The sequence below is a fragment of the Bombus fervidus genome, chromosome 1, assembly GCF_041682495.2.
Source record: "Bombus fervidus isolate BK054 chromosome 1, iyBomFerv1, whole genome shotgun sequence".
Taxonomy (NCBI): Eukaryota; Metazoa; Arthropoda; class Insecta; order Hymenoptera; family Apidae; genus Bombus; species Bombus fervidus.
In genome coordinates, this window is record NC_091517.1 from 6,965,214 (window position 1) to 6,991,811 (window position 26,598).

General features: G+C 29.6%; 2 protein-coding genes across 2 annotated transcripts in view; one reads left to right on the forward strand and one right to left on the reverse strand.

Annotated features, from left to right (window-relative positions):
- The window catches only part of Fws (Conserved oligomeric Golgi complex subunit 5 four way stop), a 221,738-nt gene that overhangs the window by 56,163 nt on the left and 138,977 nt on the right, over nt 1–26,598 (forward strand). The gene's annotated exons all lie outside the window — the stretch shown is intronic.
- Snf4agamma (SNF4/AMP-activated protein kinase gamma subunit) overlaps nt 1–26,598 on the reverse strand; it is a 132,019-nt gene that overhangs the window by 3,305 nt on the left and 102,116 nt on the right. Inside the window, exons 9-14 of the mRNA XM_072004953.1 lie at nt 18,620–18,668; nt 1,175–1,312; nt 806–958; nt 546–724; nt 260–463; nt 31–177 (exon numbers count right to left, since the gene is read on the reverse strand). Of these exons, the coding sequence (XP_071861054.1) occupies nt 31–177; nt 260–463; nt 546–724; nt 806–958; nt 1,175–1,312; nt 18,620–18,668 (870 nt within the window). The remainder of the gene's footprint in view (nt 1–30; nt 178–259; nt 464–545; nt 725–805; nt 959–1,174; nt 1,313–18,619; nt 18,669–26,598) is intronic.

The window sequence follows — 26,598 nt, forward strand, 5'->3', positions numbered from 1 at the left end:
CTTTTAATATGAAAAATATGAAGATTATACCTCTGCTCTAACAATTCTCTCCATAATAGTAAATAGGGTTTCATCTAATTTACAACTTTGAACTCCTTCAAACCATTCATTACGATGCTCATTTGCTTCTCTTAATGAAATATCTAAATTATTATATGTTTTTTCTGCAGCTAAGTTCTGTGAAAATACAAAAATAGCGTATTAGGTAATATTACTAAAAATAAAAGTATAGTATTTGAGACTTATAAAACTCACTTACAATAACATCAAACTTTGAATAAATATTAACCAACTTTCCTTCAGTGTCAATAATTGGTAATGCAGAAACTCTCCTTTCAACAAATTTCTTTAAAGCTAAAATTATGCTAGTTTCTTCTGTTGCTGTTTCTATGTTCTCAAAGGTACCTATCCTTAGATCCCTCAGTGTTTTACTGGTGAAAGATGGTTTTGGTAGCTCGTGTATCTGTTAATGAATTATTCAAATAAGATATATATGCCGATAAGTAGTTTCTTTGATTTTACAATTCTTCTTGTTTCATACTTACATAAAGAAAGAGGAACCTAAGGATTCGTTTGTGTGTCAAAATATAGAGAACATTTCCAGTATCTGGATCTATCACAGGCAAACGATGAATTCTATTTTGAATTAGAGTTTTAATAGCCTCGTATAAAGATGCATCTGGGCCAATGCTCACTAATGGATGCACTTGATCTTTCAAGACTTCTAAAATGATAAAATTTCAAATATTTATATTTTTGAACATATATATAATCTATAGAACATCTATCGATAAAAAATACTTACTTCTCCACGTATCTAATTCATGTTCTTCTAATTCATCCATTGTTACAGATGGGCTGGTATAGTACATCTGTAAGATTTTTATAAAGTCTGTTATAGTTAGCATTCCAACAAATTCTTGTCTTGAACTGTCCCATAGTGGTGCAGCTCTCACACCTGTATATAAAGTTATTTATGTAATATACGATAAAATAAATAATTTTATCAGTAATAAATACAAAAATATCAAAAATAATTTGTTAAATATTTAATAATGCATTAAATCATGTAGTAAATGTAAATGTTTCCCATAATAAAAAATTGATCTTGAGCAATGAAATGAAATAATGATCATTAAAATGCTATACAAATATATATAATTTTGCAACTTACCATTGTAGACGAGAGCAAAGAAGGCCTTCTTGACGAGGAGGTGCGTATCAAAAACAACTAATTTAGCGCTGGTTGGTATTAGATCATAACACTTGTGAAATTTGAAGAACTTTACGAAAATCTGTGATTCGTCCTCCTCTGAAAGTCCAAATAGTTCACAGTAGAGTAACGCTTTTTGGTTACGACGTAGCATCTTTATTTTTTCATGCGATGTCACAATGTTCTTACAATTTACACAATATTTTTCGAATTACTTTCAAGCCTTATCAGCCGGAACGAATTATTATAATATTTAATCTACATAACAAAAAAGTTGACACTTGACACTTTTACATATTCAAATAGTTTAATCTTGATAAAATGATACTTTTCATACTTGCGAGTTACGACCTATATTATAGATATAGCTGTTATGGCTATGACCGCAATCATGATTCCGTGGTTGTGACTACATTATGATAGGTTATGGTAACAGAATTCGGCGCCGAATCAAAACTTCTGGCGCTACCTTTGAATATATATGACAAATATGAAATACAGTTATGTCAAAATAACAAACATACGAGAGTATCGCTTATTAGAAATGTGTACTGAGTATCATAAAAATTTCTTGTTTAAATTTTTACAAGTTTTTATAAGTAGTATACTTTTAATTAATATGACAAAATCTGTGTTATGCCATTATCAATTAAACAGTGTTGCTTGTTAGTTACTTCACAATGCATAAAAATTAGTTTAAGTTTAAATGATATTAATCTTAATTTTGTAGAGCTTATCGTATAAAAAACAAACAGAATATAAATACAAGAATATTGTTTTGCATATATAACTTAAAATATCATAATATTTTGAATCAACTAATTTTGTCCTGATACAATTTTTTCATTGATAGAAGTAAATAACATAAGATATTTAAGAATTCGAAATAAATGAAACATTCTATATATCAGTGTACCACTTATCTGTTGTAACATCACATAATATATACGCAGTTGCTTCTAATAACAAGCAAGTAAGATATAATGTTAGCAAAACGTAGCATAGAATCCCATTACTCAGAGCTAGAGTATATACATATGTATGCAGTATGGCTGTAAAGTTCCCATGCATTACGACGATTATTAATTGTTTTCGTATGTATGATATTTATTTCGTAATAAACGAAATGAGAAAAGAGAGGATAATAAATGAGGGAAATAATAGAAATAATTTTGCTTCAAATATTAAAAATTTTATGATGCGAATAAATGAATGTACGTTATGTCAATTCAGACGTTACATGTATCTAATTATGGTTTCATAAAAATGTATGAAATATAAAATATAAATTGATTTCTTTTTTCATTTTATGCAATATCATATCGTATTTTAAGATAATTTGAGATAATAAGGTTATCATTCGAATAATATCTCTTTGAATAATATTACTATTAATGTAGTAAAACAATATTTTGATAATAATATTGAAAAAATATATGTACATACTCTCATCGTTATCATCTTTTATATTGATATATTAATATTATAACAAGTTTTGCTAATGTATTCAATTTCCGATCAAAATACAACAATTTTATATAAAAAGAGATACTTTTATGTAACCAGTGTTTAAATGATAATATCCAAAAGACGTACATGTGTACTTTTACATGGCCTAAATGTATTAATAATGTTTTCTCGAACAATCCCATTATTAAAGTATTAATAGTAGTGAAATAAGAAGTAAGTAGTAATGTACTAAGAACTTTACTTTAACTTTAAGATAATAACACATTCGAGATATTGCTATGTTAACTAACTTTTGAAAAAGAAAGACACTTTGCTATTAAACCATTAAAAAGAACAGTACATAGATATATCAGATAACAGTTATCAAGATTATAAAAAATAATAGACATACCAATAAAAGGTCTATGAAATTTTTCCAACAATCGCGATATGTGAAATTTGAAAATAAAATGTATTGAAAATCAAATGAAAATTTGAAAACTAAAGATAAAAATTGCACGCCTTAAGTGTAGTAAGTACGAATCAATAAGACACAGATTGAACAACATGTTGTAATATCGGAGACAGAATATGAAACGAAACTCTTACCATTTTTATCATTTTGTCCACCCTTAAAAAGCAAGCAACAGCTTTTTCGAGGACGTGCAAAATCACAATGGATAACAGGAGAGAGGGAGAGGGTGAGAGAGAGAGAGAGAGAGAGAGAGAGAGAGAGAGAGAACAGAAAAGAAGGAAAAGAGAAAAAGGGCGAAAAGCGAGGAAAGCAATCGAGGACGCAAATATACAAGATATGAGAGAACGTAGCAGCAGCATGGAAGAGAGAAAGAGTAAAAATACTATGAGATGGGAAAAAAACAATCGCGAAACTGGAAGAACTGCGACAACAGTGTCAATAGAATGAAGTGCTGTTGAATAACAGCTTGCGATAGAATAAAATGGATCTGTGGGTGTCATATGAAGTGAACAAAATTCCAGTTAAATTCCGGCCATTCAGATTATATGTATCCTTCATGAATCTGATCACCTTTTTTCCTTAACACGATAACTTTCTTCCATCTTAAAGATAATTAGAAGTGCGTAAATGAATAATAAATTAATTAATAATTAATTAATCCTGTACACTATACACTAACACGTTATAATAATTATTTTGCTACAAGTTAAATGAAATTAAACTAATTCTCTTTAATCAAAAATATTCTGATACTTATAAAAATCTTTTATCAATATATTATGTATTATGTTGAAATTTGATTAGCACTGTATATTACATGTTTAGAATGACTATTCATGTTGTGTACTAATTTTTTACTAAATACATTCGCAGTACATATCTTCTAACTTCTATATACCTACATACAATATAATCATAAAAAATTCTTATAAGTGTTCACATACATATTTCGTGAGTCACTGTATGTTACGTGACATAAATGGTTGAATAAAAAACTCGTTTCCTCGATTAATTGTAAATTACAGAAAAGTCAAGGCTGTAGTACCGATATTCACTGTACACATATAAACCATACACATGTACATATAATAAATATGTAATACTAATTCTGAGAATCAATACTTTCAATTCACTGATACTAACACTAACTTTGAATCACACGAGAATTTCTTTCACAGGTAACATAGACTTTCCAAATATTTATAAACATACGTATCAAGGTTTACAAAACATTCATTAAAATATATTTTCTATATCACTATAGCAGAGATCATTCTTTTAAGCTATTCCATATACGTTTCATATTATTTGTTTGTCCTTCCGTTTTCGTTCAATTTTACTACGCATATAAAACGAATAAACGATTACGAATCGATTGGTTGATAATAGAATTGCATGGGAAAATAAAGATTCTATTTGCTGATTGTGAGGTCAACTGTAAGTATACCAACGACCCGTAAAGCGTGTAATAAATTGAATATGGAATATCGAGTAAAAATCATCATACATAAAAATAAATTCTTCGCTAAACGAATTCTCTGTAAAGGGAACATGTATCTATCTATGGTGAAAGAGATCGCGTTGTAAATTCAAATCGCTATTTTTTTATCAGAGACTAAAGTATAAATACACTAACGAAAACAATGATAAGTGCGAGGAACCGTGTAATAAACTAAATGAACTGAACACGTAAAAATTGATGAAACCTTGGCCAAACGAATTTTCTCTGCTCGGATCACGAAAGATGAAACTATCTCTTGATAAGGTCATTGTATAGTAAATCTAGGAATTTAGATTTTGATTAAATGTGAATTATAAATATACTGACGAAGGCTCGCCTACTATGTTGGAATAAATTGTACGCGTGCTGGTTAGAGAAACGTTCACTACACGGGCTTTCTGTACAAAGATAATGAAGCTACTGACAGGCAAAAAGACCGTGCAGTACAGTTAGGCTGTCGTTCGTCGTCATCGTGTTGTAAATATACTGATGAAGACAGTGATGGTGAATTAGCTGGGAAACGTGTCACTATAGTTAACAGAAAACAGTTTCTCAAAATGAGTATTCAATTATTACGTCACGAAACTTTCAAAGCCATCGTTAAATCATCTTTAATTGCTGATATTGGGTTGGCAACTATTTTACAAATTTTGTCATTAGGTGGTATTGATAAAATCCGCAATCACTTAGTTGTCAACCCAATATTTCTACTTCTGCAAAAAATCATAAAGATATACGAAAATTGTTTTATGTTTAACAATTTGCAGATTTCCCTAATAATCACGAACAAAATATGCAAAATGTATTTGCATTAAAAATTTTTCACATCAAACAAATGTTTAAAATTTAAATAGATTTAAATAGATTAAACTTAAACTAAACAAATTTTAAATATTATCCGAAACTATAAATATACATGTGTAACTGTGTACATATTTTCACTATATACCAATTTAGAAACGCTAATAACTACAATGTCCTTAACATGTTTAGTGCTCGGAATAGGTAGGTACCTGTTCATGTTTTGCGACGCGACGCGATGTGCGACGGTCTGAACGCGTCACATGCGTTACATCGATTTTCCTGTTTTTCGTTTTGTACGATCAAATACCAAGAATAAAAGTCAGAATGATAACTACGTCGTGGTTATTACGCCAATTCTCCAGTCAGGAAATTGCCGTAATTTGAAAATACTCTCAACGTTAAAATGATTTGTATGAAATCTATGAATTAGAATGACATTTTACCCTCCAGTAGCCGCTACAAGTTACAGTCTGTCGACAATTCCAGTTGCAGAGTTGAATCTTGTACTATTGAATTCTGCATTCTGTGCATCAATATTATCTCGTTAGCGGTGTCCATCTTTCTCTCTTTCTAGATACAATTATTGAAAATTTGATTTCTCTAATGCATAGTTTATCAAAGCGTAATGTTTTAACAGCGTGGTGAAAAGAACTTCTTAATTATTAAATTTCGAGGAGCTAAAATTGATTTGTCTTGATTAATTTCCAATTTCATGTTCATACGAGTTTCTAGTTAACAGTTGACCCGGATAACAGATTAAACGACAAATTCACATAAAATAGTCGCATCCATCGGGTATTGTACGGTTTCAAATTACGAGAAACGCCAGTGACAACAATTCTATCAACGATAACGTTCACTCATAACGATATAAACTCCTATTGGAAACGACACTCGGAACTCGAAATATCAAGCGTCGGATAGCGAAATACCTTTTTTGAGAATCCAAGCGAGCTCATCCTCGAGCGGTGGATTCTCCACTTCAAACTCCTTGATGAGATCTTTCGAGTAAACAGGATCACCGTCTTCACTCCACCAGGCACCAGTGACCTTCCTTAACGTGGCACCGACTCCCTTAGCATTCGAATAATAATGCAGGGCCAGCATTATTTTCCATCGTCACTTTCCGTGACTGGATTTTTGCCCCTGATATTGATTCTGTCCGCGGTGACATCGCCTCGAAAATTCCTATCGTATTATCGATTCACTATCTACTCGAACCACAACTTGTTCGAGATTTCATCATCGAAACGCCTATCTTGGCGATTTAAATCAATGACCAAGCCCTTTTTCTTATTCAAATAATTTTCATTAATTATATCTATATTTGTTCTAATGCATACATTTAGTTTTTCTTTCCTCTTTCCTTTTCAGGAAATGTTATTCCATGTTTAGACGTTTGATTGTGACGTTATTATGATTAGTAAAAAGTGTGAGAATTAAATTAATCATTGTATGATGTATATATATCTGTATATAATTGAAACGGGATTTCATAAAAATTCCAAATCATTCTGCCAATAGTTGCTAAATTTGAACGAAACTAGTTCAAAATTTCCAATATTTAATCGGTAAATTCACTCTGCGGAACCAACTAAACACAGAACTTGATTTCTCTATGTATTGTATTTGTATTTGGTTTCTCCATGTACATTGACTAGGAAGTTAGACCGACTTTTGAGTTGTCAGATGAATTCTTCGTCTGATTATAATATCCACAATGCTAAAGAGGATAAAAGGAAAATATTATTTTCGGTAATCTGTAATGTCGTAACAAGAAGGAAGTGGCGATACACACACACATACACAAAAGAGAGAATGTTTTATGATGCTTAAATTGAATTCCACCGAGTTTTTCGATTATGATTAATTATACGGATTTGCTCTAAAATAGACCTTTCCCAATTTTGTTTGGGGATTATTGCAGAAGAGAGATAATATCACACTGTTTTTACATAAAAGCTTTTTTATAGCCTTTTCAGTCTACAATTATATCTAAAAAAAGAAATGTGAACTATAAATTTACTAAGATTTGTAATTTTAAAAATTATAAGGAGGGAAACAAATGTAACAAAATTCGAATATCGATAGTTGTAGAATAATAAAAAAGATTAAATAAAAATTGGTGATGATACAAAAATAAATCTATCGATAACATAAAAGACATTATAATTCAGATATCAATGAAAATTAACGACAATTATAGATATTAATCTATAATAATAATTCCTATAATTATGTCCAAGTTCTAAAATTAGATAAAATAAAATTTCCTGCATTGAAATATGTTTAGTATTTTTCCAAAAGACTACAAGATAGACTTGTTTTTTTACCTATACTGCGATTTTTAGCATCACATAATGTATTATCATATGCTTGGAAAGCTGAAATATTAAATTAATAATAAAGAACAATGCAAAAAATTCAATTGATTAAATAACAGAAAAACATTTACTTGATTTAAAGTTTAGGCAGAGGGGCAAAGTTATTTAAAAAAAAACAAAGAAATCGATATTTCGGTTAAAAGAATTACAGTAATTTTTCAAATGAATCTTCGATACCGAATTGAAATTAAAGTGGAATTAAAAATTACTAAATGTTAATCGCGAGATGAAATTTCAATTCTGTTCGTTAAAATTTAGGATAATTCATCGAGGATGCAAATAAATTGATCTGGGTTCTGATAAAACCGAGGATCGAAATAGAGTTTACTTGGCCCATGACACTTGAGCTGTTGGACGAATCATGACAAAAAGTAACTTGACGGACTTCGAATTCGATGCGCAGACCTTTTACATTGTAATTTATGATTCAATTATTTGGTTGAATAATGTTTCGAGGATCTATAGGTATTTCTATAAATATCCAACTTTATTGTTAGGATAACAAATGCTTGTTTTATAAATGATAACTTTCTCCTAGAGTCTACCAATCAACTGAAACATGTGGATTTTTATTCGCACCCAAGAAGTGCCACATTTTTAATATAATATTCTAATATCTTATTGCGATATTATTAATTGGAAAAATAAAAGTTTTGGGGGATAATTTAAGCTATATTTAATAATCAAAAATCAAAAAATAGAAAATATATTTCATTTGTAATTGAAAATAATAGAAATATTTAATATGTTGGAATAGTTTGGGAGGTGAAGCAATTTGTCTGCAAATTTTCGAGGATGCGTTCATTTAAGAAGGACGATTATTTATAGTCTAGGATCAGCTGTATACCTCCGCGATCGATATATCTATGCGTAGAGTAAACGGTATTTGAAGGAAGTAAATACAATCAGCGAAGCGAATTTCTTATTTACGATAAGCTGCTAAAATAAGATCAAAATATTATTGTGCATGGAGGATCATAGAACATTACCCTTAACGTAAAAATTCGCCGAAAATACTGAGTTTAGCGAGAAGAAATTTTCCAAAAATTCCAGTAGAAACCCTTGACAAAAACACACGAATATAATATCGAAATGTTGCAAATGCGTAACTTATAAATAGGAACATTTTCATTGCCAATCGGTCGGATATGTGACGGATAATTGACAGTTGGACCTCAGTCAAGTGTAAGGTGGTCATTCTAATCACAATATCTCACCAATACATCTATCTCAATACCTCTCACGGCAATTATTATCACTCGTGTTTCTCATATACATATAAACATTTAACATGTACCTAACCAACTTAAATATTTTGCTAAAAGAGTGTTGATAATCATACAACGATTGCAATTTTTCACGAATAAAATTATCCGAAACAATTCCATGTTGTAATAAAATCTTAAAAAGATTATATTTATATTATAATTTGGAAAATATTAAAATATTACACCACCAGACAGCTTCCTTCTACTTTTTCAAAAAGAAAATGATCCACAATAATTCCATATTATTATAACACTTAGAAAGTATTATGTTTATATTTAAATTTAGAAAATATAAAAATTATATCTCCCCCCCCCCCAAGAAATTCTTTTATCTTTCCACAAAGGAGCGTCACAGTAAATAATGTTATTCATATTATGACCAAATTTAGAAAACATCATATTTAGATATAAATGTAGAAAATAATATACCAAATGATTTCCTCTTATTTTTCCAAAATGAAACGATAATCTGAGATTAAATCGTAAGTACAACGATTAAGAAAAGGAATAAGTGCAAGAGACCATTCGCAGTTGGAAGAGTTTCTAGTTTTGTAGGCTCTCGAGGATCGTCTTAATGAACCAAAGTTTCACCTGACAACTCTATATCCGCAATAGGGTTACTCTCGATACCAATAATCATCACTCTTTGACCGACGACGCGTCGCAAAGTTCCTCGATTCCGTCGCTGGCGAACCGAATAACCGTCTCCGACTACTTCGTGTCTTCCTTCTATTGCCGACCACCACCTCATCGACGATGCTCGTCATCGTCATGGACGATCGTGCCAAGAATAACTCCACACGAAAGCTGATGTTCATGCCAAGAAAAAATTCAGTCGAGATTCCTCTATCTTACATTTTGAATTTTCCTATTTCCCTATTTTCCTATTTCCTATTTTCCTACTCGGCTTCATTCCTGTATCTTTAATTATAAAATATGTATATAAATGATGTGTTAGATAGATAGATAGGTCGATAGCTTTGCGATCTGTTGCTTTTCTTTGTCGTCAAAGTAAAATAGTATTGTTTAGATTGGATCATTAGATGAAATTGGATCGATGCAATAGTTGAGTTAGAGAGTAGTAGATAGGCTAGCTACCTGATCGATAGCAATGCTCGAGATGCTCGAGTAAATCTGGCGATCTACCAGCAAGGGGCTCGGCTTGTAAATTCCTCTTCTTACGATGTTATTCGCATATGACGATCGTTTTCAAGGTAAAAACTGCTTGTTTACTATTACGATATATTCGCTTTCTCTCTGTTGGTTTATTTCAAGATATTTTAATTCCATGGCTGTTTTCTTTTCTATTTTTCGTATTTTTATCAAGTTCAGGTATGAAATTGTATTAAAGACCCAGGCGTGTCGCTGATAGTAAGTTTCATTATTTCTATGTGGATTACGAGAAAATGTTTATTTTCATTTTCTCGAAGAGTTAGCCTATCTAAATAAGAATTTTCTTCCTTAGTAAGGAATGTAAATTATAAGTTAATTGCATATTTACGTGTTTGTTGATTATTACTGTTGAGCTTGGTTTAAGTTTAAATAATGTAAGAGGGAAGTTATCTCCTTGAATCATATAAAATACAGAAGCTCCGAAGAAGCTATTTAAAAAATAGATAACTAGCCAAAAGTGAGTTTAAAATAAAATAAGAGGAATGATTACTGATTACTTCATGACCTAAAATTTTACTAGAATACATTTTTTTTATTATAAATTAGAACGTTCCAAAAATAATGAAACACTAATCGAACATACTTTAATCGGAACATCATATGCTGCTAGAATTATCGATTGCCTCGGTTTAGCAACAAATACAGTCACGTGCATAGTGACGGTTAATCGATAATAACCATTATCGTGATTATTATTACACAGTACTATACGAGATCCGGCTTCAACGAAATGCTCGAAGAGAATGATTCGATGGAGTCATTTGTACTCTACAGATAATTGCCCCTTGAGTAACATGTTGCAATAACGATTAAAACGTAGTATTTATTCAAAATAAGCATTTAACATTGCGCCTGCCTTTGAGAATTGCAACAGGTAAAACTCCTTACGTTTTACGCCTTACAATCATGCATTTTATCGATTTCGCGCCATATTGCTAATCATTTTCATATTTATAAGGTGTTTAAATTAATTTGGTGCCTGTTTTACGTAAGAAAAGTTTATTTGCAAAAAAATAGACAAAATACGACTCGATAATTATATGGTGCACCTTTTATAGAATAAAATAAAAGATATACAACCGGGGAAAAATTCTTTCATCTAGAACAGAGTTGTCATTGATTAAATGTAGAAATAGCAAATGAATTTGTACACGCAATAAAAAGACATTCTTTTTAGGCGAATAAGCCGTGTAAGTACAGGTCAATGAGTTTTAGAAACTTGAACTGCCAAAAATATTTTGCAAGTTTCTGAAAGGAATTTTTGTTAATAAGAGGTTATTTTCGTTTAAAAGATACGTATCCTGTATTTGCATCTTATTTTCAGCTGAGTAAGTAAATACCAATCAATTTCCGTGAATAAGAAGATCCTTATAGCTTGTATCAAAGAGTTCTTTGTATTTCTGACGTTTATCATTTTTATTAATATTTATTAATCAACTGTCATACTTTTTAACAGAATTTTCTAACACTCAATAACAAAATGTTTTAGAGCCTTCCATATTTTTCCTTTGCAACTGAACAATACAATTACCAATTTGCCAAAACGATTGATTTTAGTACTTTTGTTTTTGCAATTATCAAAAACTATACACAATATGTGATTTTGGCACAATACAATAGGACCTCATATATAACGCGATCAGAAAATAGCCACCGTGCTCTCATATAGCCCAATTGCAAAATTGCTTGAAAACATTCTTATATGTATGTATATTATGATAGTACATTTGAAAGGAGCAAAAGCGTATTATTGCGTTGCCTTCAACGTACAAAATAAAGTATCTCTACATTTTATTTAAAATCATGTTTCAAATCATTATAATATATACATTATATATCTTTTTTTTTAATTGTACCATTTTAATTATAATTATTTATACGCAGAATATTTATTGTAGTGGACAAGTTGGTAGTTGTAGTATTAAATATTCTATCAACTTAAAGATGCTGATACATATATTACATTAACCTAGACATCCTATATACATACTTATTGTTAGTACCTATATGAAAATTTAAAAACTGACATTTAAATTAAAATTAGATTAAAATACTGATAAATATTATAAGACAAAAGATTAAAGGTAGCATTGTATTTTACATCACTAAAAGTTGGATTTCATCGGTGGTATAGAATTGTAATAGCATGAATTATCATTCAGCCCCATCCGAACATAATGAAATTGGTTATACACATAGTCAAATTTGAGTAGCAGCAATAGATTTTCCAATGACTTCAACCCAAATCTCCACCTATGTATTTATGTATACATACATATAACGTTGAATTATAAATAAACATTCTCTTAGAGACCACCGTTGTAGAAAATCGCGTTTGAACATTAAACCTGTTTGAACGAACTCCACGTATATATACCGCCAAATAATATAACATTTCTTCATACAGCTTCCTAACAAACGAACGATCCTTCGTTTTGCAACGAAGCTTCGTCTAACTTTTTATTCCAGGCTATATATGTATTTCCGTTCTTTTCATATTTCACACGAGACTTGCCGATTGAGTACATGTGCATTACTGTTCAGAAACTTTAATCGCTTCTAGCAGGAAAGTGATTTACAGGGTGTTTCAAAAGTACAATACTTAAACATGAACTGGTATAGGATGATAAAAGAAATATGGTACATTGTTTAATCAACAATACACGATGTTCATTTATGACTTGTTTTTAACTACTTAATGCACATGCATGTGATATATACGAATATAGATTATTACCTTTAGTTTAGTTAATTATTTAATTTTTCCACTGATTCTTATGTACTCAAGCTACATCTTCTAAAATAAAATATCTATATATCTCATGAAAAGTATATAATACACCTACTTGTATTATTAACAGTTATCTTTTATTGTAAGAGAATGTAATCATTTCTATTAATAAATCAAGAAAAAATTTGTACGTTAAGGAGTTGACACTAGAATTATTAAAGTGGCCAAAATAACCAATTTATAATTTTTTATAGAACTTTTGTGAATTTATATCATATATTTTATATTATTACACTATAGGTATACGTTTACTTACATATCTTTCATTTTGATTTCTTTAAAGCAGTTACGTATATATATGTATGTATACCCGTATATTGTATATGTATGTATATAGTAGTATGTAGGTATACACCTTTAGTATTAAAGATGTTAAAATTTATTATTGCTATGTGATTTAATAGATAATTTTAAATAACTAAATGATTCTATAAAAGTGATTTTCTTATTTTCAATATGAAAATAATTTAGACACTCATCATAATCGAAATACCTTGTACAATACACAAGTAAGCCTTCATCGATTTTAATCGATCAAAACAATGGAACCCTGTCTCTGCAAATGTTATGCAACAATGTGTACCTATAAAAGTAGAAACAACGTATCGAAAACACAGCAACGAAGTAGTACAAAAATTCCATTAACTCGCCTTGTCGAGTTTCCGTATTATCGAACGTATACCACCCCATGACCTAGACCCAAATACAAATGTGCGAATGCGTCATAGAATGCAATCTCGCCGACCTTGCACCGGTCAGAGCTTATCCTCTCCCTTGGTCGGTTCTGCTCTGCTTTCATCCATCCCCCTTATTGTTAGCCGAGGGTTTTTCTACTCCCATTTTATAGTTCGATAAACTACTATCTCTCCTATTTTCTTTCTAACCCCTCGTTTTACTCGCCACTTCGTCTACCATTCTACGAGATGTATCATGAAATCTGAACTTGCTATAAAAAAAAACCATACGTGAAACACAAAACTAGTAGTACCAAGCTATAAATATCTAGTATTTTCAATCAGTATAGTATTTCACAATCAGAAGAGACATGATAACGTGAGTAGCGTACACTTTTATCATTTTTTAATACGTTAAACTTCCCAAAATCACAACCTCTACCTATCCTTGTATATGTATATGTATATGTTTTCCATTTCCCTCATGTATACGTGAAATATAAGACTATCCCTATCTACAAATCTCGGTAAACAATGAAAACCTAATGTTTAGTTTTTTTCATGGAAGTATACCACGTACTTCTTCATTTTTGCACCATACAAAATTTGCTAAACTTCACATTTGAAAATTATACTCCGTTTATCGCATCTATCTATAGGTGCATTCTTTCCCTGTCCCTGTTTTTCTCTCTGCTATTTGTCTTCTTTCCTTCATTTTCTTTTTTCCTTCGAAAATTTGTGTGTCTATGTCCCCTTTTCTCTCATTTGTCTATGCTACTATCAGTTTCGCGTATTCAAGAATCAACCCTTTCTATCCGTCACATCTCTTGGAATTTCCGTATCTTCTATCTCTGTTTAACGTACACGCGAGCGAGCTGGACTCCCGGGAATTCATCGATCGGCTCCATCCACCCACGACAGACAGTGAAATGGAGGGGAGAAGAGGAATACTGAAGGACCCAGTATCACAATTTCAAGGAGCAGCCATATAGATCGTCGAGTACACAGGATAAGCTTCCTGGTTTAATTTAAAGTTGTTTTTGATCGATTCGATCTGGGATATTCGTAACGCAGATATCACCCCCTAAATCCGTACGTTACTGAGTAATTTATCGATTATACTCGCACGTATACGATGGTTGTAAGTACTCATACGGTGTTTCAACATGATGAACAAAAAATTTTCGTTGTTTGGAGTAATATCGAATTTCTTGAGTAGAAAGTGTTGTAATACATACGTATATAGAAATATCTTTCAAGCATAATAATTAACTTCTTAAGAAAAAGACCAGAGAAGATGAGTTAACTATTTAATTAATCGAATTTTCCTATATAATTTTTTTGTAGGTTTTAAAAACCAGTTACATAGCTTATATTTGCAAGGATTAAAATTGTTCTAACTAAAATTAACTAGTCTTTCTTCTTCTTTAATGATAATTAGCAAAATGATCCGATTAATAGGTTAACATATTTAAGGTTACGATTTTATTAGATAATGAATGAAATAACAGTTCTGATTAGAAAGGAAAGAAGATAATAAAAATTCCGGAAATTTTTAACAAAATTGAATGGAATACTTCAAAAATTAATATAAATAATATAAAAAATAAAAATTTAAGAACTGCATTTGTAATTTCTGTACATAATTGAATGATATTCGATCGATATCGATGATATTTATTTCTTACATCTATTTTTCTATCTATTTTTGTACATGATTAAATCAAATTTATGAAGAAGAAGAATAATGTTTATGAAACAGGTTCAAGTGTATTTTTTCTTCATTTTTAGCTTTTAGCTCTGGAGATTCCCCTTTCTAGTTAGAACGCAATTCACAATAAAAAGTAATTGCTCTCTACCGACCAAATTATGAAGATAAATGAACAAGATTTTTATAATGGGTTGAACAGTGTGTCTGCAACATGTTCATAGTGATAACTCGAAAATCGCGTTTTTTCGGGTTGTGTAACATTCGTTGCAAATGTGCGATATGATGCGTTATCATGTCAGTCGCATTAACCGGTTAACCGAATTACTTGTTAATTAAAAACTTGTATAATTATAGAATTAAAAATTAAAAAAGACAACAAAATCCACGATATATCATTCTTTATCAAGGAAACCAAATTAATTTCATAAAAAAATTAATATAATATTAACATCAAATCCCAAATAAAAAAAATAAGACGAATTACGTATTAAACGTATAAATGAATTAAAGGTAAGTCAACCCCAATCTTTGCAAATATGAATTTGGTATAATTTATTTCTAACAAAAATGGTACGACTTATTAAAAAATAGGAGGTAGGTATGTAAATAAAAAAATGTATGGACAATTTTTGGAGCATTCTAGAGCTTTTCTGATTTTATAGGATATATTATATTTTCTATTCGGAAACCCAGCCTGAACAAACTAAATTTCTGTGCACTGCACGGGATGAAACAGCCAGTACAGCCAGTATATATGTAAAATTGTACATACAGGTATAGGTACATGATTACAGTATCCTGTTGAATTTCGTTTGCTATGTTTACTCGTTCCTAGTCGGACAATTTTTATTCTCGTCAAGTTAGTGAGTTTTTAACTCGGTTCTCGTTTCTTTCTCTTTTCGATACTGTGTACTTTGAATTTTCTTTTAAGAAAAAAAGGTAATCGCGACGAATGTTTCTTCTTCGTAGAATCAAACATGAGATGGGACGAAAAGTAAGCAAGCAAGAACAGTAATTCGGAGTAGTCACTTTAAATGTGAATGCAAATGAATATTGACAAGTTTTAAGCATTTAATCAACGTCACATTGATTACTACGTATATTTCTTTTAATAAGTATCATTTCCTTTATTTTAATAATTTTGTACTTCATTCTCAGCTTGATTTGATTTAATTTAATTTAATTTAACGTCATGTAATTTAATTTAACACTAAATATATTAAAGAAATGAATTCGAATAAATTATCTGATATTATAGAACATCCTTGTTAATACGTTCAATCCAGTTCTATCCAACTCATGAATTCTAATTCTGTCTGCACGTCTAAATTCTACTTCTGCGAATCAATAACAATGTGACAGTATTCACCAATAACAGGATACTACCAAATCTTTTTACACCTTTCCTTTGTTTAGTACCAGCAGAATTTCTATTTTACTCATTTTACGTCTAATAAGTTTCTTCTTAACTTTTAGACATTATAAATAGACCGCAAATATCTATATAAATTCATGTTTCTCGAAATATAATTTGAAAGATGGAGGTTAGATAGAAAATTGTCTCACTTATTAAATATTATAAAAAGTGTTCTATAATACTTTAGATATTTTATGTATCCTTGCACGTAAAAATCCGCAGTCTAGTTATAAAGTGCTATATTTATGAACACTTACAATTGCAATAATTGTATTTTATTTTATTGTGAAATATTAAATGTAGTAAAATTTACCTCATGCAGTTACTATGACCCAAACTGAAGCATATTTAGAAACATAATAAATTGCAAATCGTGCTATTAAAAATATTATTTATATATTTTATATTACTAAAAGTTAAAAACATCGTCAATATCTTGTTACATTACTAAAAAATAAAGATAATATAAAAATATCGTATTTTATTTATTATTAAATGTACGGATAATAAACAAATTCCATTAGAATTCTACGAGATTTAATAATTCATTCAAATCCATCCTGCGTATCTTATTTACGAACTACCGCTTATTTATAAATATGTTACCTGCTCCATCGATTTACCGGCTTTCCCCTCTTTTCCTTCGGAAGCTTTCACGAAAGTATTGTATCACCTGACCGTACTCGGTTGTGGGACCAGTAAAACGAGGTGGATTGTAATAATACTAATGTGTATAGAGAGAAAAAGATTCGAAAAAAAGGGCAAAAATACTTTTAATTTATTAGCATTAGGATATCATCACAAGGAGTTTGTGATCTTTCATTGAAAGCATTCAATGAAATTTTTCAACAAACAGTTAAACAAGAAGCTACATGAAAAGCTAAATCAATATATAACGTACCTACATTCGAGTATATATAATCAGTGTATGTATTATACACTTCATTTAATAAAAACTATCCATTAATTTTCGTGTATATATATATATATATATTACTCATTGTTATTGATTTCCAATTCTATATGATTATGATAATTTTACTGTAAATTTTAAACATTGTGACATCGTTTCATGTAAAAATGTACATATATAAATTGTTTAATCATCTGCATATGTCTATACGAATAACTAGTAATTACTTATAATAAGTCTCCTGGGGCTTTCCATGCTTAAACAACAGAAAAAAATAATATAATTCCATGTTTTAATTAACAAAATATTTTGAATTCTATATATATGTATTATAGGTATATAAATATTATTATACATATGTAAAAATTATGCTATAGTATTTCTAACAAATCAGGTCGATTTATTACTAAGTAGACTATGGATATTTATGCAAATTACAGGCAGTGATAAATATAAGATATATTTCACTTTTGATGCTTTATACACATATGTATTTCCACATTTATGTGTGCTCACGCTTATTCATTTTTGCGTATTTGCACTTGGCATAAATGTATGAAAATCTCTAGTCTATTAATAATAATAAACTATAAGTAAAATGGAATCTTTTAATCATTTTTTGAACAACTTATCGGAATATTTTTCTATCATTCTCGCACATTATTTTATTATTTTTAATTTTAATGCTTTTAGAATATTTTATTCGTTTAAAATCCATATACTACATTATTTATATAAAATATCAATAATCAGTAGAACCTTGAATCTCGACTCCCAGGAGACCAATCGAAGCGTAATGCAAAATGTATAAATGTACAAGTAAATAATTAATAGAACAGTACTCACCGAGATCAGAGAGCGAAACTTTCTCCAGAAAAGGGTCTACAACGGGCAGCTGAAAATTGAGAATACAAATGAATATTATTCGTCATAAATGTTATATTGTAATATCTATCGTTTTTATCGTCAATTGTATTTTTCATTTCATCTTACAGAATATTACAGTAAAATATTTTTCATCGGATATTTTTCTTTTTCTTTTATTTCTATACAGCAGTCAGAACGATTTTATTAAAACATTACCAACATATATAATTATGAAATAAATAAAAAGAGGTGCTCTTACGTCATTTTTTAATATTTTATGTTTTAATAAATCATTTATAATCTACATAGATAATTCTAGTCATTTTGAACAGTACGAAAACTACACGTGTCACAAAACGTAGGTGTAACTTTAGAATCGAAATTCCTTCCATCAACATACGTATACTGCGACTAAATTAGATCTATATATAATACATACACGACTGCATTAAGTGTATGCATACAGAGCTGCTTTTACTTTTTGTAGCGACCACTTTTCAAGAGATAGAAATTAATATTATCCCGCTTTTCAGTAGAAATATTATTTCATTGAAAATTTCCAGAGATTAACTTCATTTAAGTACCTATTTCATATTGAAGTAGAACACCCATAGAATACTTTCATTTTATAATAGTATATTCACACTTTATAATGTGCCCTATATAATAAATTTATATAAAATCGTGAGGAATAAATTCCAACTACGTTTTACAGTTTTACTAATAGACTGCGAATTTCTGTGTACTTACGGGAAATTTAAAAGTGTAAAATGTGTAATAATGCAGTTAAATGACTTTTTCCCAATTTTGACTATTTTACTTCAGCTTTGTTTTATTAAACAATGAAAAAATTTTAAAAATATAATGTTTTTGGCATTAATCCATTTAATGTTCAAAATTTATCAAACAGGTTAGGATGGACCTTGGGTCTTTTCAGAGTCAACAACTTTTCAAACAATCGAAATATGTATTTCCGTTTTTCCGTATATATATATAAATAACTTTATCGACAGCTATCTGAATCCTAAAATACAAGACAAACTTAACTAACCATTTTAGTAAATTTTAAACGTTAGGTGAATTATATTGAAAAAATATATTTTTATTTCTTTTTACGCAGTAAAGAAAAATTTCTAAATTTGATGCTTTCTTAATAAAATAATAAAAAATATATTAATTTTTCGATTAGAACTCCCTCAATTAAAATAAAGCTACAAATTTCCATAAAAATCCGCAGTCTATTTATTACAAATATCTCTTTCACTTTTATTTGAAGCAAAATTGCTTATAAGATATATAGGATATCAGATATATAGGAAGATATATAGTTAAAAAAATGAAACAATAAGTACCAACGTCTTCTTCAACAAAGATTTTGGACTGAACGGTTGCCTCTTCTTTACGTTTGTCGTGATTTTCGTGTACCAATTCGATAAAATACCAGACGAGCTGGTACTATGAGCTATGCTGGGACTCTTGGTGACAGTTCCGGTCGGTTCGCTGGTTTGCCGACGAAACACCATTTTTACACAAAGATTTTACTCGACTCTCACTCTCACAGGATCACAATCCATGCACGATTATATTCGGATTATTCCATTTAAAAGGTAAGCTTATATTATTCTATTTCCTTTTACTTTTAACATTTATTGTTTTTTAAAAGATGATTTCATGACATCATAAACTACCAATACATTCAATGTATGTTTTTCAATGTATTTGATAGATATAGATACTTTAGTTCTTAATATATATATTTATTATTTTCTTCTATGAAAAGATTTTATTTCACGAAAACATTTACAAACTTTGCCTATTAACTTTCATGATTATTCGAACGTGTATATTTCCAAGAATCCTCGAGAATTCTCGATGTCGGTTTTCAAACAGATCTTCTACAATACATTATACATACATATGTATACGTATGTATGCTGGCGCATTGTGATCTTTCTTATCGGAAAATAATTGAACATTGAAATCAAGAGACAACATATAAAACACATTTTATCAATTTCTTCCTCACAGGAACTGCTGATTACACATCCTTCATTTTTACGGCTTTATTTGGGAGAAAAAGAGACATTCATACACTTTACCAAATGTTATTCGATTCTTTGGAAATATAGGAAGACACGAATCTTCAACAAATCTTTGTGTAAACGATTATTTTTTAAACTTTTATATGAGAATGATATATTAATCGGTATTAAATTGAGAAATCTTGTCATGAAAAAATACCCTATTCAAAATATCCTACAATAACCAGCAGAAATAAAGTTTCTTTTAAATAAACAAAAATATTCTTTCGCTGTCAAAAGAACAAAAGAAAATTATATCAAAATGATAGCAAATTTTATATTCATTCATAAAAACAAAACATTCTTGTTTGGTACGTAGCTTAAAATTTTTGGTCGGTAAAGTACTACATGAGAGTATTGGGAACTCGATGCTCTGTGAACAAAGTTATAGAAATATTATAAGAATTTCATCAAACACTGAAGTGTCTCGTTTATACGAGATAAAAATTATATCGTTGTAACATCGTTTTTCTTGTTTTGTTTTCCTGTTGCGTTTTGTGTGATATCTCCCAATTATTCAACAATTTATTAAGCAGAAAAGTTTCTTTGCTGTATTTTAAATTGGTAATCTCACGATTATTGACAAATTTAGAAAAATAACCCTACAATCCGCCATGGACCGTCGAAATATCAACACGGATAACAAATGGAAATATCGTAAGAAGATTTCGATGACACAGCTTTCTTCGGTGCACTGTACGAGTATGTCTTCCGAGGAATGGACGACTGATTCGAGTATCAGAGTATCACAGATTACTAATGCCACATTGGCATTGAACGCCCATGTCTACTAGCATTGAATACGAATGAGTTAAACACAACAATACACTAAGAAAAATGATTCCTTCTATGACATGATCTGTGCCCGATACCAAGTGAATCGAAAAAGCGTATCCTCTTTGGAATTCTAGCTCACAGGAAGAGGTTTAATTAAAACATTTTGAATTCTACAAACTTCTTTTAACTTCACAAAAACTTTAATGTGATAAAAAATTCGATTACAAATAAATAAGTAAGGCTTCAAAATTTAAGAAAAGCATACTATTAATTACTTTCAACTAAATTTTTTCGGTTAAACAATGCTATTTTTGAGCACTAACTTTGAGAAAGTAAATATTGAATTAATATTGAAATTAAAATATCCTCTAAGCTATTCAGTTTTTGGTACAAATATGCTTTGATACTGTTTTATCAAAAGTAAATAACTGCATCGATTACTGTATTATTATAATTATTAATATAAAACTTTTCCATTTTTCCTTTTTTGTTTTCGTAGAATGTTACATATTATAGATAATATACATGTTATATATACTGTGTATGATATAGATATTGCACACACATAATAGATATCGTGAAGCATCGTGGAAATTAGCACGATTTATAAAATTTGCGTATTTACTTCTGCAAGATCAATAATTTACATATTGCTATTCTTGTTTAATTAAAGATTGTCACTCGTCATATCGTTGATAGGATACCATGTATGTGGTGTATTCGAATGCATGTATCGTTGTCAAGTCTTCTATTTATAGACTTCCGACTAGAATATGTATATTTTTGCTCACTGATTGAAGATAGAATTTATAACTTACAAAAAGGTAAAGGAGAAAGAAGCAGGAAAATCTCCTTTTATGAGAAACTTCGATAAAAATGAAGATGTTTTCTTATGGCGATATTTTATTAAAAGAAATAAATATAGCCACTTTTTTCTAGGAACTTAGATATAAATAATATCTTTATTAGTTTTTGTCTAATAAACTTCTCTAATAAGTTTCATTTTTGAATCTAAATAGATTATAGTGAATCATGCTATGATTTATCAGCTCTAGAATATATTAACTTTTGAATAACTGATAATTAGTCAAATCCAAATTAAAAGTCCCTACAAAAGGTCAAAAGAATGTAGATTATTTCTCATTCACATTTCAAAGAAAATTAAAAAAGATAACTACATACGTATCAATCTAATTACCTTGCTAGCTTTCATAATTAAAAGTATAAAAACGTCAAATAGCTCAAATAGATATAAAAAATTTTTAAATTGTGTATTTGTTATTAATTTAGCTGAAATATATAGTTTACATAGGTAGGCATATATAAAAATTCATTTTTCAACCAAAAATTCTCACAATCAGTCGTTCACATTTACTTCTCTTCGAGAGAATTCGTTACGATAGAAATATATCAGAAGATCACGTAATACCTTTCTTACGAGCAAAATAAAACGTTCACTTAACCGTACGGAACATTCTTCTAGATTCTAAATTCTAGATTCTAAACGACCACGTTTCTTCCACAGGTCAGTAAATTGCAGCAAGTTTACAGAGATTAGTTTGTCAAGTGTCTGCCGGTATCATTGTCGAGAGTTCGTGAAAACCGGCGAACACTTTCTAATTTTCTCGTTGATTCTTCGGGTTTTACACTGCGTTATCGTTGCGCGTATATGTATGACGTTGCGAGTAGCAAATAAGTACAAGTTTCTTGGCAAAGTTCTGTAACAATACATTAGATGAGCAACTAAATAATACAATTACTGACTTGTCCCACAATATTATATTCGGAGAAATATTAAACGACTTTTAAATCTTAACAATATACAAATAAGATTTCATTACATTTTTTTTAAGCATACTATTTGTTTTATCTAATAATTTGAAAAGAAATAATGGTAAGCATATTTTATTTCAATACGTTATTCGTTAGAGTCGTTTTCTTTCAATTTCAGTTAAATGATATTAGAAGTAAATATTATTTAAAAGTGGCTACGTGATACTTCGTTCAAGCCTATTTATAATTATTTATTAAAATGACCATATTTGCTCAATTCCTTACCCGTGAATAATACATATATATTTTTCTCATTTATAACAGCTTCTAATGAATAATAATAAAAATGTTATTTGAACAATAGACTAGTTTCTGGTATACGAGTGTGATATCAATAATTCTTTAATACGTTGTCGGAGTAACACAGTTCGCTGTAACACAGTTTGAGAATTCCTACATCACAGTTTTGCTGTAACACGGTTAGAGAACAGGGGAAATCCCAATACAAAACTGCACGTAATGAGAATGTTTAAGTGCAACCTAACGTCATTCGATGCTTTTCATGTGCGTTGTCTGCGATTTGCTTACGAAAGTTTGAAATATTGAAATTTTCGATTAATTTGCTCTCAAAAGCTTTTTCGCTAAAGACAAGTAGCAACTCGAAAATTTCCTGACAAAAAGTCGATGTTTTTACAGCTAACACATTATCGTGATGAAATCATACATGAATTAACAAAGCTCAAAAGATGAGGATATTTAGATGAAACCAGAAAAGAAACGTCTTCGTTTAGTGGTGTTTAGCAGTGATGAAAAGGAAAACATTATGTAATATTAATATGTTATACTTTTGATTAATTATTGGTTGTTCTAATACACATATGTCTCCTATTTATGAAAAGAAAATAGAAAAAAACGACTATAACACCATAATGTTTCCATAGAAGCACGTATGATATTTATAACTTAAATTCTATATACACATATTGTAAAGACAAAAGTAGTTCTTAGGTAGAATTTTAAATAAATTTTCTAATAAAACCTTCAAGAAACATAATATATACTGTACTTATAATATATACAAAATATGTCTATAAATAATTCCCAGCACCTAAGTTAATTCCAAGTTTTTAACAATATCCCTATTTCTGTCGAGAAAAGGTAGAATCTCGTCTATGTCTTCCATTATGAATACCCACGCAACGCTTCTCTACGCAATACCAATGCCAATATTTATCGACACGCAGATATATTCCAAACACGCAATAATGTGTTTTTCCAATATGCTGTACATCATAAATAAAATCCGAGAAAACATAAAAAATTTTTTGAACTATAAATTTAAAAAGCTTACGCTAAAAACAAGGAATGAAATAGTTAACACGCAGATGAGTACAAAACAGCATATAGTAGCAGACAAAAGTTTCTGATCAAACAGATTTTTCACTTTATACGTTAAGAGCTATATTTTAAAGAATTTCAACTAGTGTTATATAACTATATTACAACAGCGCTTACATATTACTTTTAATGTTTTCTTTTCGTTGCCATGCCCTTATACACAATATTAGTTAATATTCTTCCAAATATCGCGATTATATTTGAAATATAATATTGAAATATAAAGTAAAAGATATATAATATCTAGTTGGAGACTTGTGTACACCGCTGTAGAAAAACTCAAAAAAATTCATACAAAAATACCGACAGCTACCGACAAGCGATAATCATGAGAGAAACCGGTGTTTTCCGTGAATCACCAATCACTAGGTGCCTTCTTTTCTTTCGATGGGCGTAACTCTTTCTTTTTTCTTCTTTTTAACCAACATACATATACAGACGAGACAGACGAGACAGACTCATTCGATCCGTGCCAAGAATAGTGATACCGTAGAGTAGATTGCCGAACAAAATACACGTATATAACAAGCATAATAAACGAACGCACGATAGGACGAGGTAGGCGCCAACGATCACGATCAACGTGCTTATTTCACCAATGGAATTTCTGCTGCGAAACGCGGTGAGTTTTCAAAATATCGACCAATATAACAGTTCTTCCGCTTTGAGGGAGAATTCAAAATTCAGACTAATTTATGATTAAGAAAATTAAAAGTCAGGATTTTCTTTTCTTAGAAGAGGAAGTAAATACATATAATTCAAGGGTTTTGTACGATATGAATGAAGTACAGATGCATTCTTTCCTCAAATGATACAAGATAGATATAAACACAAATATTTGAAATTTATATTTATCTAGAAGGTTTCATTACGAATATAAAAATTTGTTATAACTAGATCGTAGATGTTTATACAAATTCATATTTTTATTATCACAATTATAAGACGGAACCAAACATATTAAATTAAATATTATTAAATATTATAAATAACTACACTTGAATATTTTATATATGTATTTCTGAATATATTATATGTTTCCTGCAGTTTTGAATCTCTAAATTTTCTACAAGTATATAAACATACACAGTCTTTTTATAAGTACGCATGTGTGTGGTCTAATTACTTAAAAAAGAAAAGCAGTATGTATTGTTTGTAAACAACCAAATTTATACCAATTTAATTTAATTAAGAGAGAGATTTATATTCTGACACTTCGCATTTAATAAAATTTGAGAAAAATGTTTAGAGTTATTCAAACGCGAAGTATGCAAAGAAATCTCGTTTTACATTTTCTTGCGGTTATTGTTTTTCTCCACAATTGATTGAATAACAATATATTGTTAATGTGTAACTTAATATTTCGAAACACACAGATTTTTCTACCGTACTTTTATTGAAAATTAACTTTATTCATGAATTATACCTATGCAGGTTTCCTAAATTAAATATTTTGTCACTTGTGCCATTTCTCCATCTTAACTGCCCGATTGATTAAAATTTATTTATTTCTACCTGCAATCTAAGGACTAGTAATTATGGTAAATGAATCGTTTGTTACGATAAGTTAATAAAATTTGAAATTACAGGATGTGACAGTATACGTAATTTCCGGTGTCTCTTTAGAAATGCATAATAAAATGAATAAAATGAATGATCGTTTATAAATAAATTCTTTGTTTTTAATTAAATTCTTCTTATGGCTATTGCGTTTCTATCGGATAATTCGCAAATATGTATGCACTACGAAACAGCTCGGAGATCGATCGATATAAATACTGTCTATTTTTTCTGTGTCATTAGCGCCACAAAGAGAGTTCCTGAAGACATGCCAAGGCTTTGTAGAACGGTTTGAACCATGTTGTAATACCAAGAGTACTGTAATGTTATGATAGTATAAGTATCAAACTTCTCGATTGTGTTTGATTT